This window comes from Haliotis asinina, chromosome 9 (genome assembly GCF_037392515.1).
Source record: "Haliotis asinina isolate JCU_RB_2024 chromosome 9, JCU_Hal_asi_v2, whole genome shotgun sequence".
In the NCBI taxonomy this organism is placed as follows: Eukaryota; Metazoa; Mollusca; class Gastropoda; order Lepetellida; family Haliotidae; genus Haliotis; species Haliotis asinina.
In genome coordinates this window covers 23151609-23168872 of record NC_090288.1, presented here as the reverse complement: position 1 = coordinate 23168872, position 17264 = coordinate 23151609, and the positions used below count along the sequence as shown (strand labels likewise).

The following is a 17264-nucleotide window of genomic DNA, read 5'->3' as shown; positions in this document are numbered from 1 at the left end:
TCTGGGGTTGTCTTTCACACGACTGTAAACTGCAAATGGCGACCGTCCGAGGAAATCTTGATGGTCAGCAGTACATCTGGGATATTTTCCATTCAGTTGTCGTGCCTCTCTTTGACAACCACCCGTTGGCTACTCACTTGATATTCATGGACGACAACGCCAGGCTGCATAGTTCAAGTGCTGTGACCAAACATCTCCAGAATGAGGCTATCATGACAATGCCTTGGCCAGCAATGAGCCCCGATTTGTATTCTTTGGAGCACATCTGGGACTTTCTTGGACACAATGTGAAGTTGAGAGAACCCCCTCTCCAGAACCTTGCACTGTTGGAAGCTGCTTTGCATGAAGAATGGTGGCAATTGCCACTTGATCATATCAGAAGGTTTAACAGTAGTATGAGGAGGAGGATTCAAGCTGTCATCCAAGCATGTGGGGGACACACCCCATAATGATGCCAGACCCATCAGATGTTAACATGTTGCATTCCTTGTGCATAATTTCTTTCAAGTCAGCCATTGACAATGCTATGACCATACTTGTTCAGTGACTATTTTCATCAAAAATCAATAGTGTCAACATCACATTGGTTATGCTATTAAAACATCATGAATTGGAATCATTTTCTTACTTTTCATTTGCCAACAGATTGTATGTTTTACAATCACTAAGGTTCCATTACCTTTGGAATGTGAGAGAGTTACAGCAAGTTTTGTTTCTCATCATCCAGAAAATAGGAGTGCTTTATCAAGTTCCAGGTGCATACCACAGCTGTAATCATGTCTAATCTTCTCATTCACAAGAAATTTAATGTATGGTAGGTAAGGTGATGATACTGGTTTGACTTGCGGCAGCGAAGCTTCATCTTCACTACATGTCCACAATACCTGACTACATCAAGACACATTTTCATGGATGATTCAGATATGATGAAAAATTTGTCATCAGTCACGTTGTCTGACTGTCAAAAGTGTGACTGATAGATCTTCTGGGGCAGTCACACGATGGAAATAGTATGACAGCACCCGGTCCAGAACCTCAGCATTATTCACGGGCTTGTTTGTCTGTGCTTTCAGGTGTGCTATTAGTTTTGGATCTGTTTTGTGAGGAAATCTGTATGATCAGCTGGATAATGAGAGATGTCAAGTTATCATTGCAGGAGTCAGTGTAGCTAGATCTGACCCAAAAGTAAGCATACTAAAACTAAGCATTTGTTTTAGCTGTTTGGGTTTGGAGAGGTACAGACTGTTATATTATCAAGTTGCATTTAAGAGAATCTTGCTGTTGTAAAAGACTTAGAAAGGTTTACTAAAGAACATAATGAAATTTGCATCAAGCCAACATCACCTGTCTAGGGGGTAAATCAAATGTTCCACTATTTGTGAAGTCAAATTAGTGTACAACCCTGCACAGCAGTGGGTCAGGGGTGTGGAGGAGGGCATCAGTTTCACTGATTGCTAGGGAAGAAAGTGAAATAGGAACATGGATTGAAGCTTTAACTTTCACTAAGAGGTTTTTATGGAGATGCACCACCTCTGGCCTCACGACTGGTGCAGTGGAAATTCAATTCTGGATTTAAAAAGGAAACATATATTTTAAAAATGCAGGTTTTAGACGGTCAGCATCAACACTTTTTGCAGTGAGTCTTCATAACATACTATTTTACACTGTGGCTTAATTTCACCATGAACTGGTGAGTAAATTTTGTGATACTTCATGGAATGTACGTGAATAGTGTACTGCTTTGCACTGAAAGACAAGGCCAGGAGGTCACACCCCATCTGAGGTGCCAGAAAGTATCCAAATAATTCTAAAATTAGTAATGAAATATTATTAAGAAATAGTACATACTAAAAATTGTCTTATTAAAACAAATGGACTTACAACATCAAACTTGTCCCATGAATGATAGTCATAACCGCTGATTTTTTTCGGTTCTTTTACAATGGTCATTTTCTTCTTTTCCTTCTTTTTTTTCCTGTCTAAAGAATTACGGACAGGTGGGATATGCTGAAAAGAAGAAAAACAAAATGTCACTTTCAAGAAGATGAAGGGAAAAGACCTTGGCTGAAATGCAAAATTATTCACAAGAAAATAACTTTCATGACCAGAATATTTTCCTAGTTTTAACAAAAGGATGAATCACTTGTCAGTTCCAGAAGTGAACACATCTCCACCCATAATAACTTCACAAGTCTCCAACTGAGTAAATAAAAATAGTCCATCAAATGCGTGCGTTTATCTGATTTCAAAAATGAAAACATACCAAAAAATGTCTGCTAGGCTTCACTAATACACCTCCAGCAAACAACATGTTCAGCTGGACAACAATGATTATTCCTGACAAAAAATAGTCAGTTCACCTGAGAAAGGGATCTATAATGACCAAAATGTTATGTTGTGAGGAAAAGATTAAAGAAGATTAATCCATAAAATATCTTGGTCATCTACCTTAACTTCTAAATGCCAGTAAAAGACAAAAAATAATTCTGCCCCAGGTCTTATCATAAGTGTGAAGAGTGAACACTTATACCACTTGGTTACCCCACTGACCCTTTCCTGTAAACAATTCATTACCCAAATCTGGAAACAATCTGTTAACACAAGACCACAAAACTGACACTCATATCAATAGGGTTTATTATGTAGACTTCAAAAATTACAGTTTATACATGGCTGAGACAAATGAGTTGAGTTGAGGGTTACAGTTGTGACACTGATGAGGTTCAGAAAACTACAACAAACAATAGCTTTCAATGAAATTTGGAAAATGTACAAATTTCACAGTACATAACATTCAGTACTACATTTGAATCATATCTGAATGCATTAGTCAAGAGCACAATATGCAAAACTAACAAATTTGCAAGTAATTGTGTGAAATATGTTAACAATTTCTGCACTAACCAATTAACATTCTTGCATATAAACAATTCCATTGCAATTTAGACATAGCATAAACTAGCAATGAAAAGATAAAGTACTCACATGTGTGTCTGTACATAGTTCAGCTTACAGTTAGCTGGGTGACAACCAGGCAGCATGGAAGTCCAATACACACTGACAAGCATGTGCTCCACATTGCATGAGCTTTTGAGAGGTCATGATGTGACCTGTGAACTTTGACATTACACATGAAGGTTAAGGTCACAGGGCAGTGGAAATTCACTGGCCACATGTAAACATTTACACTTTTGAATGATAATTTGAACTGAAATTAACTTTAAATATTGACAAAGTGTTTTAGCTATTGGACTCCCATGATGATAAACTAATTAACACTAACTGTAACAAGTTAGAAAACAATTTCATTTTAAACAGTTTGTTCATTGATGTGTATGTAAAGAAATCCTATATTTACACAATCCATTAAATGATCGTTAAGTTATTGGTGGAACAAATGTTATGGACTTTTCACGGAGCTCAGGACATATGTGAGATATTCCAGATAACTTTCTCATTGCATCTTACCTATACTTATGGAGGTTGACCCACAAATGCACAGACAATCCATTCAAACAGATTCTTGGTTGAACAAAAATTCCCTTGTGTTTTTGCAAGTTCAAAATATGTAAAACCATTAACATTTATAAAACTTGGAAAAATCGGAAACCTGTCTGCACTGTACCTTCTGTTTAGACAAAGCAGATATTTTCCAAATTTGAAAACATTCTGACCAATATTTTCATATTTTTGCTTGACCAAACTTTTCAAACATTAAATATTTCTAATTCTTGATTCTTCATTCAACATTTGCAAAAACCCTCTACTCAACACAAAGCAGTGGTCCTGAAATGATTTGAAGCATAAATGCGTTATTTTTATGTGAAGTGCGGTAAAAAAAGCCAGTTCACATGTCAGAATCAACACTTGTCCAAATTACTGAATCTGGGCATGAGGTAAAGACTGCACAATAGGAGGCAGGTCCTGAGAAATGGATGGCCAGGGGAGTATCAGAATGTTCTGCTGTATCAAAAAATCTGTCCCTACACAAGCAACAACTGGACAGGTATTATCTAGCTGAAGCATGAAGTTTGACATGAGACCCAATGTTATCTGAACTTATGGTCAGAACTTATGTTAAGGCTACCCTTCTTGTCAAGTATCCATCACATGGTTGTTGTCTAAATTCAGACCAGCTGATTGCCAGTACACCGTGAAACAATGGCATCGGTGCAGATGGACTGCTGAGCAATTGATCATGCATTCAATCTAAGCAAACTTGGACCCAGTACTGTTCGTAACTCTTTTACACTGGGTCTAAAACCAGATAACCTTTGAGACTGACCAATCAGAGCACAGCTTACCAAATCTTGAACGTGGACACTTGCACATACCTTTTGAACTTACACACATGTATCGTAGATGATCAGATGATGCACATGGAGCATGCCACAAGCAGTGAGCAATCAGTCACTGAAAATAGCGCTTTGGGCAATATTAAAGGATGTCAGCTTGCTGAAATATTAGCTAATGGTAACCATGTCAAAACAAAAACCAAAAAGCTTATATACTGCAGGTCAAATATCAGTGTCACATGCGGATTTTCATTTGTTGAGAGATCAGTGTGAGTGACTGGTGTACTATGTAAGTCACACCAAACCTTAAACAGTAGCCATTGTCTGATTGGTTAAATCAGTTAAGCTGTCTCGCTTTTGATTGGATGGGCCTAGGTCACTCAAAGGTAACCTTACGCAACCTCTTACTAGGTTTTGTTAGACCCAGTGTATAAGAGTAACAAATAACACTTAAGCTAGGTTTATTTAGTATGATTGTGCATCACTCTTATAGATTGTGGAAGCAATGTATTCAATCTTGTATAATCAATACTAAAGATTTCAGTTGGTTCCAGAATTCAGAGCTCTTCAAGAATCAGTTCAATTAGTGTCCCCAACAGACACACGTACCATTTATTTTGACTATATAGTTTTCAAACACACAGATGTGAGATGTAAATATGATCTATTGTAGCTACTTAAGTGTCAAAATTAAGATTCTAAATTAAAATCCTACCAAAAAAAACTCATGTAATTCTAATACTGACAGGGTGATAACCAAATTACAAACAGGCTTCACAAAATTACATTGCCATCTACAAAAAATATAAAACAAGAAACAGACAAATGCACCCACTGTAAAATGAAACAACCAACCAAACACGTCCTACTACACAGCATTCACTTCAAACAACACAGGATGATGGTTCAGAATTCACAGGACACAACATTCACCTAAAACTGGAAACACTCCTAAGCCTGGGTGATAAAAAGCATCGTAACACCCAAAATTTTTCTTACCATTAATTATAGGAAAGGAACTGATAGAGATAATACCTATAGGGATAACCATATGCTCAAGGAATAACTATATAAAAATTCTAATAACAAAAAGAAGAAAAAACTCTAAGAGATGCAAACATGAAAAAACACTAACTCAGTTTGTAACACAAACAACTTTGGTTGTATGACATTAACATTTTCAAAATCCTGATGTACAATCTTCAAGAAATCAAATAAGCATCAATAACCAAGCATAATGTCAATATCGGGGTGTAACATTTGCCAACTGCTATTCATAACTTCACTGACCCTCCTCCTTGTTGATTGTGTAAGACATTGAATTTAAAGTTGAGGTTTTGCATGAATTCCTGATGAGACCCTTATGAACATCTTTCCAGCACATTTTGTGACCCATAGAATAGAATAATACTTTAATGCCTTTCAAGGAATTTGAATGCAGGTTGATCAATAGCTACTGGAATCATTGATAGAAAGTGGATGAGTGGATGAATGGATGAGGTTTGGAAAACTAGAACAAACAGAAACAATTTGTTATTTAACCTGACTATAAAATACAATGCATTGACAAAATATCTAAATTCAGGTTTAACAACTTTGAGAACGATTGAACATCATTTGAACACTTTCAACAAATACTGCATGAAATATTAGCATTATTATGCTGTGAGCTTTATATGTCAAATATTTACAAAATAGAAAAGTAACAATGAGATAATTAATATGCAAGATGTACAGTTGTGTTCCTGTGTGCTATATTGAGATTAATAGTCAGAGGAGAACTCTTGACAGTATGGAGGCTGTTAACAAACTGAACCACGGGATTCTAGTACCTTTTTATGGTCCCATGACAGGATAGTGATACCATGGGATATTAAACATGATTTAACAAATAAGCAACAGGCATAGGCAGAACGCTGGGCTTGAACCCTATAAAGTCTTTGAAGGGCATTTAGAAGTGAAAGGCATAAGAATGAAGATTGAAGATTTTATGGTGTTTTCATATAAAGAAGTTGATATCCATAAAATCTTCATTCTTGAACCCTATAAGCTGGCTGGAGTACTATCAAAGCAGGTACTATCTAGCACTAGGATAAACTTAGAGCTGAACTCGTAGAGTACTACAGAGACAGTACAGATTACAAAGATATTTATGATGCATGAAACATCCATATGGAAATTAGGTGATAATATCTGCAGGAGAAAAATGGGCACATAATAAATGAAATATATAAATCTTGCATAAAAGTTCTTCAGAATCAGTCTTGCCCAGTTGGCCAATAATTGCTGCATCAACAGAGGCGGAATTAGAACTTACACAATCAATAGTGTAGAAGGTGAAAAGAACTGATGACATTCCACAGCCTTGTGGTGCACCAGTGTTGGTGGTCTGTTTATTCGATACAGTCCCATTAACTTTCACGTACTGCTGCCTGTCCACGAGAAAGTTTCAAATCCATTTCTTGAGGTTTGAGGCCCATGTCTAACAGTTTCAGTATCATGATATCTGGCTGGGTGGTGTTAAATGCAGATGAAAAGTCATCGAAGAGGATCCTGGTGTATGACTTAGGTGTGTCTAGATGTTTATAGACTTTATTAAAGAACTCCTTGCCTTGACCTGTAGGTGAATTGAAGCTGGTCCTGTATGTCAGCAATTTCCTGTTGGAAATGTCCAAACAAGATGTGTTCCAGTAACTTCATTGCCATAGGATGTGAGAGCAACTGGCCTGTAGTTGTTGAGTTCTTTAGGTTGAGTCTTTTTAGGAAGTGGTACAATTTCTTATGCTTTCCAGACTGAAGGAATTAAGTGTGTATCCACTGACAATTGAAACCATCTACTGAAGACTGTACACAGTTGAACTCTGGACTCTTTCAAGGTTGTCAGCTTTGAATGACATCACCTTCTGATATATGGATATGACTTTCAGTGCACCTTCACTGATTTGAGCTCTCTCATTGATAAATCATGACAATCAAATTGACTGTAGAAAGAGTTGTGGTCCTCAACAAAGGTCTTACTGTCTCATAATTACTTCAAAATCACCAACAGCACATGCATGAAGTGGCCTTGCATTGTTGTCCATGAAAACTGGCCTTGTGGCCCATCAGGGATGTACAAGGATGTCAGTGATGGAATGCTGTTACATATGCAGTGATTCTATGGCACACAAACACATCAGTCATGAACAAAATAAATAATCTATTGTTCAACCAGTCGACATGCTGCTTTGAGCTGTGGGTATAACAAATGATGTCAGCAGATGATTCTACGAAGGGTTGTATCCTCCCCAGGATTTGTCAGTCATGGTTGACCTGAACACATAAACCTCAGATCCAACCCCCAAAATAAACATAATTAAAACACAATTATCACTTCTTCATGACACATAATACACTTGTTGATTATGAAAAAACAACCACAAAGAAACAAAATTATCAAAGTCCAATTGCAAATCAAAAGTGCAATATTTTGTACTTGGATTTACTACCTGAAGCAGCCGAGATATGGAACCCAGCTGGGTATGTAATGAAGATTTTCATTGGCTAGTTCATTTGCTGATATGCGCAGGTGTCAAGTTCAAATTGCATGTGGTCAATGACTGAAGTCATTGCATACTGTCATTTAGCAGACAGGCAGGCACACACAGATGTCAACAATACCGACATTGCACTTTGTGTGTGACAGAGGCTGCTTATCCCAATCAGCATCTTTTTCAATCTAACGAGTAGCTTATACACTGTATGTTGTTTGTGCCCACAACCAAGATTGGACTACTTTTGCTCACAACCTTATAATCCGGGCATCGTGATTCAAACAGCACGAACCTATTCGCTGCATATGGGCCATGTGTGCAGCATACCACAGCTGTTGAAACAACTATTTTTAGTGAATCGTTTTAACTCCAATTTTGTGGAGTTTTTCATCACATAAATTTTCAAGCCGAAATTGCATTTTTTAATAATTTGTTGCTGAAAGGTATCAGAATCAGAAAAGTTTTGAATTGCATGTATGCTCTAAAGATCATAAATATGGGGGCAAAAAAACATAAATCTTCTATTGACATTAAACATCATGATAACTACTCGTTTCAATATTTAAACACAGTGCACAATCATCTAATGCAAACACAATTTCAACCAACCAGAGGGTGGTTTGCTGTAGTATTCATGCACATTTCCGTGGGTGGATTATCTTGTTTATATGCTTGTCTAAACCTCCAATTGTGACAACTGTTTTGAAATGCGAAAGCTTTACATTTATACATCTACTGCCATTTAATTTTGTCACCTGCTTTGCTTATTTTCCAAGATACAACTTTTCACAGATGATTGTCAAAATCCTTGTTGTAATACTGGTTATAAATCATTCTGTTCTAAAAATGCCGGCCCCCAGTTACGAAGATCCAACATCTGAGAATAAATACTGTTTAGGATGGTTTACACAGTCTAAACTACTTTCTACTAGTAGCAAAATATATATTTGATTGATGAACAACAGGATTTTGCATTACGTTGGATAACACAGAACAATTTCACTCTTGGAAGTGAATTTGCGCTTGATCCAATCAAAAATCATCTCAGTAGAGATGCGTGGCTGGAATCTGTCATTCGTCCAAGTACAAAGCATGACTTGAAACTGACAAGAGTTTGCACCAGTTTCTGTCAAATCCAGTCATCTGAAAAAAATATATGTAGTTTGTTAGCAAGCCACAGACATAAAAAATATGTCATGTGTATCACAACTGCCTAATTACATAATGTGGCAGAGATGGGACTAGGGTGCATGAGTCATAAATCAATTTTCTTCATGTCGTATAGTCTGATAAGTGTTAAGTTTTTCATCACGCTTTTTTTCAACTTTATAGGTTTGAATTGGCATTTTTGATGATTTGTTTTGGTAAGTGGACACCGAAAGGTACCAGAATCTGTAAAGTTGTGTTTTACATTGCATGTGACCTTTAAACAATTTGTCCAAAAACCAACATCTTGATAAACACTACTTTGGCGCAGTCTTCAAACAATGATCACCTCCTCAAAAGGTGGTGATTTCTAAGAAGTATTACTTAAAATTTAGATTAAATATATGATTCAGTGTTCATTCCAGTGACATGAATAGTCAACTGAGAATTTTGCAAATTATGATGTTCAAAGACTGAATAATGCCGTACCAGGGCGTGACCAGGGCACCATTTGTTGAAATAACTTTATGTGTTATGATACTAGTAATTTTCACTTTCAGAATGATTTTTAGTTAATACAGTGAAGCCTCGTTAGTCTGGACGCCGACAATCCGGATGTCTCACCTCCCGGATGATTTCAGCTTGTTACCAATCAATGCCTATATAATTTGCACCCATAATCCGGAAATTCAGTTTCCGGAACCGGGCGCTAAAAAGGTGTAACCAATCAGTAAAACAAACAGTAAATCGCTTCATTGTTCGGACACTGTAAATGATGTTCACGAACCGTAACTGCGACTCCCGTCGATGTTTACATAACTTATTGCTCTGTCATTGGGAGCAATAAACACTGGGTGACATTGAGTTGACATGATAAACTCTTGTTAACTTTGGAGAAATGTCAATTAAGGGTTGTTGTTGTAATTAGACAAAAAGTCCCCGACAGAAGATGCTGTACATTCACAGTTCGTTTGACACTTGTATCAGCATGAAACAGGACATTTCTACAAATTAGGACCGAACTACACATTGGCAACGAAAGCCACGCCTGGCGTTAAACGGTCGAAGGATAGAATAACTGTGGCATTGTGTGCCAATGCAACTGGAACTATCAAAATTAAGCCGTTTGTGATCGGCAAAGCAAGGAGACCGAGATGTTTTGGACGTAATTTCAACCCAGAAGTCTACGTGAGATACAGGCATAACACAAAGGCGTGGATGACAAGTGAGCTCTTCTGTGATTGGCTGAAGTAATTTGACAGGCAGATGCAGTCACATGGACTTAAAGCGATTCTGTTACTAGATAATGCTGCAAGTCATAAATGTGCTTCGATGATGTTTATAATTTATTGTTATCCTTGCATTACATATACATATATACATTAAATGCTTATTTGTTTTATTCAGTGTCGTGTCTTGTTTGATATAGTAAAGGGAAGCAACTCTTGCTGAAATTCAGTAGTCCGGATGATCTGCAATACGGACGAATTTGCTGAAAAACACAACTGTCCGGATTATCGAGGCTTCACTGTATATTATTATAAAAAACAGATATCTTAAAGCAGGAGTAAAGAAACTAATTCAGTACCAAATGATTGCTGCCATAATATGTACATAGTTTTTGAATGCCAACTCTGCTTTAAAACAACATGACTCTACTATGTCCGTCAAGTAAGTATAATTATTTACAATTGATGAGTTTATTATTGATTTTACTACCTTTCAAAGTTTACTAAAGGATGCAAGATTCTTAAAAAAGGCCATATTTTGTTCTTATTTCCAATCAATTAATTATGACAGTTTTTTTTATTACTATATTACTCTTAAAATACATGAATGTACCTCCCATATGTGTAAACAGAATTTGTTGTGACAAAAATACAAAACAAATAATGTTCTCTTAGTTAAGAAATACAATTTTATTTCATCCAGTAAAATATTCCTGAAAATCACTACACTTACATAGTTTTCGTCGGTTAACTGATCATGAGGCCTATCGCATTTCTTGATCCACCTCAATTTGTTTTGTCTTGACCGTATTGGTTTTGTTGACGGTACAAATCAAATCGCAGCAATATATAATAGATGTAGCGAGTGTGTGTAGCAGGGCGTGGAGTCATCCCATGGATGACATCCTTACCTTGTCAGCTTGCTGACGGGGTTAACCTCTTTGGTCATGTGGACAAGGCGTCCGACTTCAGATCAGAAGGTCCGTCGTTCGAATCCCAGCACGGGACTCGGAAATTTTGTGGCCGCTACATGTGAATGGCATAATTCGAAGCACATTGCTTCAGAGGCATCGATTGACCCCGGAAGTAAGTTTGACAAATCCATGAAGTGCACCCGGACTGCTGATTGGCTGAAATTGACGTATGCACCAGTTTTGACTGACAGACTGAAATAGGTCTTTTACTCAAGAAACAAAAACTCTTCTATGATCAGTACACCCATGCTCTCGGGCCTTTATAAGGTTATGATGTTGTTTGCATGCAAAAACCCCCCAGGTAAGTGGAACCAGCTAGAATAGTTCAACACCCCAAAATCATATCTTGCCTAAACACAAGATGACAAAGTTTACTGCCAAAACTGCAGACACCTCTCTAATCTCATCAAGAGATGCATGTTCACAAAAGATGGTGAGACCAATCACCCCTTACAGCCAGATCAACAGTAGCAGCAACAACATAACAACCAACAGCCTCAACACAACAACACCTTTACTAACACAGCTGATGCCACACAAAATGAAAGGTAACCCAAGACCTTTACTGCAAGTGGAAGACCAGGTTTCAAGCCATCATGATAAGATAACTGAAAGATGTAAATCACAAGCATTGTCACTAAGATGACATTGTCTCCCAACACATATCAAATTAAACTTAAAAAGAAATGAAAGTAAAGGTCATAGTTTAAGATGAAGTAAAATGTCAACAAAAACATTACTCTCGAACTCTCCTGATATCTTGCTATGTAGTTGTTCAAAGACAAAAATATTTTGAAGAGTAACTTTGACCTTAACCAGTGTATGAAACTCCTAAACAAGAGTCATCAGAAGATGACATATCTCCCCGACCCCAACATGTTTGAAAGGACAAATCATCTCACAGTTACTCCTTGTTTTTCTAGACTAAGTTTGAATTGTTTCCATGGAATTCATGAAACTTATAAATGCCATATATCTGTAATCAGCAAAGTCACTCCCTCCATTTTGAGACTAAGTCCAAAACGTTTCCATGGAAACCAAGAAAATAATATATCACAAAAACCTTTAAAAACCAAAAGGCACCACTTTGGGGTCTGCCCTAAATATCTGCCAAGTTTTACTGACAGATATTAAGAAGTTTTTGAGTTCTCCTCTGGAAATGAAACATCTCTCACTTTTGAGAGTTAGTCAAAAACATTTCCATGGAAAGTGAGAAAATAATAAATCACAAGATCCCGTACATAGCAAAAGGCACCACTACAGCTTCAGACTCATATATCTCCCAAGTATTGCAGAAAAACATTGAATGTTTTTTGAGTTCTGCTCCAGAAACGTAGCCTATCCCTCCATTTTGAGACTATATCCGAAACGTTTCCATGGAAACCAAGAAAATAATAAATCACAAAAACCTGTACATAGCAAAAGGCACCACTGCAGCCTCTGACTGAAATATCTACCAAGTTTTGCAGAAAAAAATATTGAGCAGCTTTTGAGTTCTGCTCCGGAAACGAAGTCCACCCCACCATAAGACTAACACCAAAATGTTCCATGGAAAAACCCAAAAAAATATTAATGCCAAAAATCTGTAAATACCAAAAGGCACAACCATAGGCTGAGATTACTATGTCTATCAAGGTTAGTCTAAAAATATTGAACGGTTTCAGTTCTGCTCCGGAAACAAAATGATTATGGACGGACGGATGGATGGACGGGGGACAGGGGACAGATGGACAGACGAGGCGCTGACTATATCCACCCGCATTACATGCTGGGGGGATAAAAATCCAGTGAACGGTTCTTGAGATATTGCACTGACAAGATAATACGCTAAAGTCCCTTATGACCTTGAAATGAGCATCAACGTCACTGAAACCTTTCCGTTACTGTGATAAACCTAGATACCAAATATAAAAAGAATCTAGTCATTGGTTCTTAAGATATTCCAATCCATACATACTTATGGATGGACGGACAGAGCCTAATACTATATCCCGTTTTGCCTGGCAGGGGATAATCTACCAAGTTACACTGACAGATATTAAGAAGTTTTGAGTTCTGCTCCGGAAACGAAACACACCTCTCACTTTAGAGACAAAGAAACTGGGAAACCACAAAAGCCTGTAACTAGCAAAAGGCACCACTTCAGGTTCCGATTGAAAATATTGAACGGTTTTTGAGTTCTGCTCTGGAAACGAAGCCCACCCCATCATTAGACTGACACCAAAATGTTCCATGGAAAAACAAAAAAAATTTAAAATGAGTAAACTGTGTAAATAGCAAAAGGCACAACTATAGGTTGAGATTGTTATATCTATCAAGTTTGCTCTAAAAATATTGATTGATTTCTGAAAACAAAATGATTACGGGCAGACGGACGGACGAGGCGTCAACTGTATCCCCTACATTACATGCCCCACATTACATGATTAAAAGTCATGGGTGGGGCAATAATTTATAAAGAACTTAAGTGCATTTTTAGCATAGTCTGGTTCATAATTATTGAGAATTTTTCTTCTTACTTTGAGCTATCCTAACACCTCAACTGATTCACTGATACTTAAAACTAAGTAATGGTATAAGGGAGGTAACTCATCTTGGCCTACTGAGTAAAGTACAATTAGAGTTACCTCCCCTGAATTTGTAGCAGACGTCATTTTCCTCAGCACTGTCAACAATGTCTGCTGAAGATAAAAGAAGGTTGATTTTTGAGTTGTGTAATCAAGGAATTGATGATGTAAATACATTGGCAGAGAGAACAGGAACTCCTCTTTCTACTGTGTATAGGATTAGGAAGAATTTTAAAGAGGGAAAGGATTTTGGGCACCAGAAAGGAGCAGGGAGACCCAGAAAATTGGACTTCTCAGATCGCGTCCGGCTGGGAATCTTAGCGTCTAAAAAGCAAAGGGCAAGCATCTCCAACATCAGGTATGAAATGATAGAAAGGGGATCAACAGCTGTATCAAAATCTACAGTTAGAAGAAATTTGATTGATCGTGGATGGGAGAAAAAGACTGGAATTCCTTCTCCTCTCATGAAACAAGAACATAAAGACAGGCATATTGAGTGGTGTTTGGCACATGAAAACTTTGACTGGGAAAATGTGATTTTTACTGATGAAAGCTCAATATGGGTATATCCCAATAATGTGAAAATATGGACAAAGTCTGCGTCAGCACCGTTGTATCGACGACCTAAATACAGCCCAAAGTTTCATGTATGGGGAGGGATATCCTTATTAGGGAAATCTGACAAGTCAACGCTACACTAACACATTAGATAATTTTCTCCTTCCAAGTGCACATGTGTTCTATGGAAATGACTGGATTTTGCAGCAAGATAATGATCCTAAACACACCGCAAAACATGCCAAGCAGTGGTTTCAGGAGAAAAATGTGACTGCATTACCATTTCCTGCATATAGTCCTGACTGAAATCCCATTGAGAACATTTGGGGGATGATGAAGGAATGTGTGAATCAAAAGGGGTTGACAAAAATTGAAGACATGAAGAGAGAAGTGGTCCGATACTGGGACAGCATAACTCACGAGACACTAACCTCTCTGATAGGAAGTATGCCTACCCGTCTTAGACTGTGCCGTGAAGCTCAAGGAGACTTGATAAAATATTAAATTGTTACCTACACAACATGAAAAGGTCAGTTCACTTTCACAATACATTCAATTTTATCTGATTTGTTCTCGTTTAATAATATGAAATGCTTTAGCTATTCTCAATAATTTTGAACCATACTGTATATATTGAGTTTGCTGGCCACATTTTATACTTTTTCAGCTGTGGGGTTTTGCATGAGCACTTCTGCCAAGATGAATCCTATGAGAATGTTGACACTGTGGTTCCTTGCTAAGGGTGGACAAACATGATTTTGAGAGTAATGGGAAGCACATATTGAGGAGTGGGGGAAAAGGCTTTGAGCTTGAGGCGAGGCGGTGGTATGGGATGGGTGTGTGATGCATACAATAAAGATAAATGCATACAATAATAAGGAGAAACAATATGAAATGAATATATAATGGAGAAATGATGGGACATGAAATCTTTACAAAAAGAATGAAGATGTTGATTGATATATGTGAGTGATTTTATGATTGACTTGCCAATTTGGCAGGGGCAGGGGCAGGGCAGGGGCAGGGGCAGGGGCCCAACATACTCAACGCCCTATCTACTTTCCTCACAAACTCAATAAAATAGATAAAAATTAGACCATCATAAAGAGAATCTACAATATCTTAAATAAATCTGTCACTTCATTTGTCTACTCAGTTGCAATTGCTCTTATTGTTGATAAACTGCTTTATGGTTTTGCCGTCTCATTTATATTGGCTTTTATTTGTTTAATGTCATTTTGTAAAACATTTTTTCTTAAAAATTCAGGTGTTTAGAGCCCCTTCGTTTCTATCATTTGGGTATGGTGGTTTACTCCCTATTTACTCCATTATTATTTCATTTATCTAAAATCCCACCTACCCTGTCATAGAAATTGGTGTTGCTAAAAGCCGACTGTAAACTCCAAATGATTGATTCACAAAAGTTGTGCATTCTAAACAGTGCTGTTCTGCAGATGTGAGAGTGGATACAGACAGAAGTCTTTGCCAACATAGACTGTATATTATAATGTATTGTTCTGCATAAAATTGATATTTTATACTTATCCTGACTCATGCTTAATTGCTTGTCTCCTCCTCCCTGCGAAGGTAGTGGAACACCTGGAATCCTTTCAAGGTCCCTTCTCAAAGAAGAGGACATAAAATACACTCCCCCACCAGAAGCCACCGTTTCCCGCCAAAAAGGTCACATGGCCTGCCATGCTGATCACTCTCTCCTAACAAAATCGCCCAACATGAGAATTATAGGAATTCAGCATTCCTGTGAGGGGCAGCTGGGAGGGCTTACATCATGACTCAGGATAAGTATAAAATATCAATTTTATTTAGAAAATTACATATTTTTCCTTATCCTGACACATGCTCAATTGCTTACAGAATCCGACAGTAACGGTGGTGGGTCAGGCCATGCTGGATTCTGCTGGCTGTCAAATAGGTCCGGGAAACTGTAGCGGCGATAATTTGGTTCTGTTCTTCCAAAATTCATCTGTAACTTTCCAGGGGATCACATCCAGTTGAACTTGTCTTCTGAAGAAGGCTTTGTTGACTGGAACGTGATGATACCTAGATTAACTAGCATCCTGTTAGTATCCAATGCAACTGAATGTCAAGACATTATAATCAAGACTAATTTTTCATGGACAAGTAACTTAATTACGAGTACAGGGTCACAATCACTCATGCTAGTCTGTTCAAGATGTGCACATGGACTCTCAACCATTATACTCCGTAGAGAGTCTTGGTCTCCACAAGTCACGTGATTAAAGAGTAAACTCAGTGCCGGTTGGTTGCTGCGCAAGGACAATAGGCCCAAACTGATGAATGCCGTCTCCTAGATAATGATTGGAAAACAATGTGTTTGATCTCCAGAAGCAGACCTCCATCATAGATGAGAGCAAACAATTTCCATGCAGAGCTAGTGTAGAGGCCAAGGTTCTGAATTCATGTGGGTTGGAGGCTCATAGAGGTCCCAGTCCTGCTGCCTTATAGGCCCTCAGTATAACAGCTCTTATCTGAGATACTGTTGCAGGATACTTCCGAAGATGTCTCAGTACATATAGGGAAAAACTAGGTGCTTGAATTGTTGTGTCCTCGTCTTGGTATGTTTCAGATATATTTTCAGTGCTCTGATAGGGCATAATGATTAATCCTGTGTATCATGTGGCCCTAGGACTGTAGATAACATTGGGATGTGGAATGGTCTATCCGGTTGTCCAGGCATTTGATTTTCGGTGATAAAATCCCATCTCAGTCCTAAATGTACAATCTCACGCCGACTTGAGTCAAACTGACTGTGACTGATGTCCAGAGCAAGTAGTTCTGATATTCGTGCCACACGTTTTCTGTGTGAGTAGATCTAGTGGTTCGTAATCATCACTTCAAAGGTGTTGAAGCATGACATTCAAGTCCCAAACTGGAGCCTTAAATCTCCATTGTTGGTCTTCAAGCCTGAATAAGCATAGTA

General features: G+C 37.8%; 1 protein-coding gene across 3 annotated transcripts in view; it reads right to left on the bottom strand.

Moving 5' to 3' along the window:
* The window catches only part of LOC137296914 (RNA polymerase II-associated protein 3-like), a 166732-nt gene that overhangs the window by 139686 nt on the left and 9782 nt on the right, over positions 1 to 17264 (bottom strand). For 2 of the 3 annotated variants that reach the window (XM_067828813.1, XM_067828811.1), the window contains exon 2: positions 1882 to 2007. In XM_067828813.1, the coding sequence (XP_067684914.1) occupies positions 1882 to 1950 (69 nt within the window). In that variant the 5' untranslated portion in view covers positions 1951 to 2007. Of the gene's footprint in view, positions 1 to 1881; positions 2008 to 2985; positions 3085 to 17264 lie in introns of those variants that run through there. The other variant, XM_067828812.1, reaches the window with a different exon arrangement.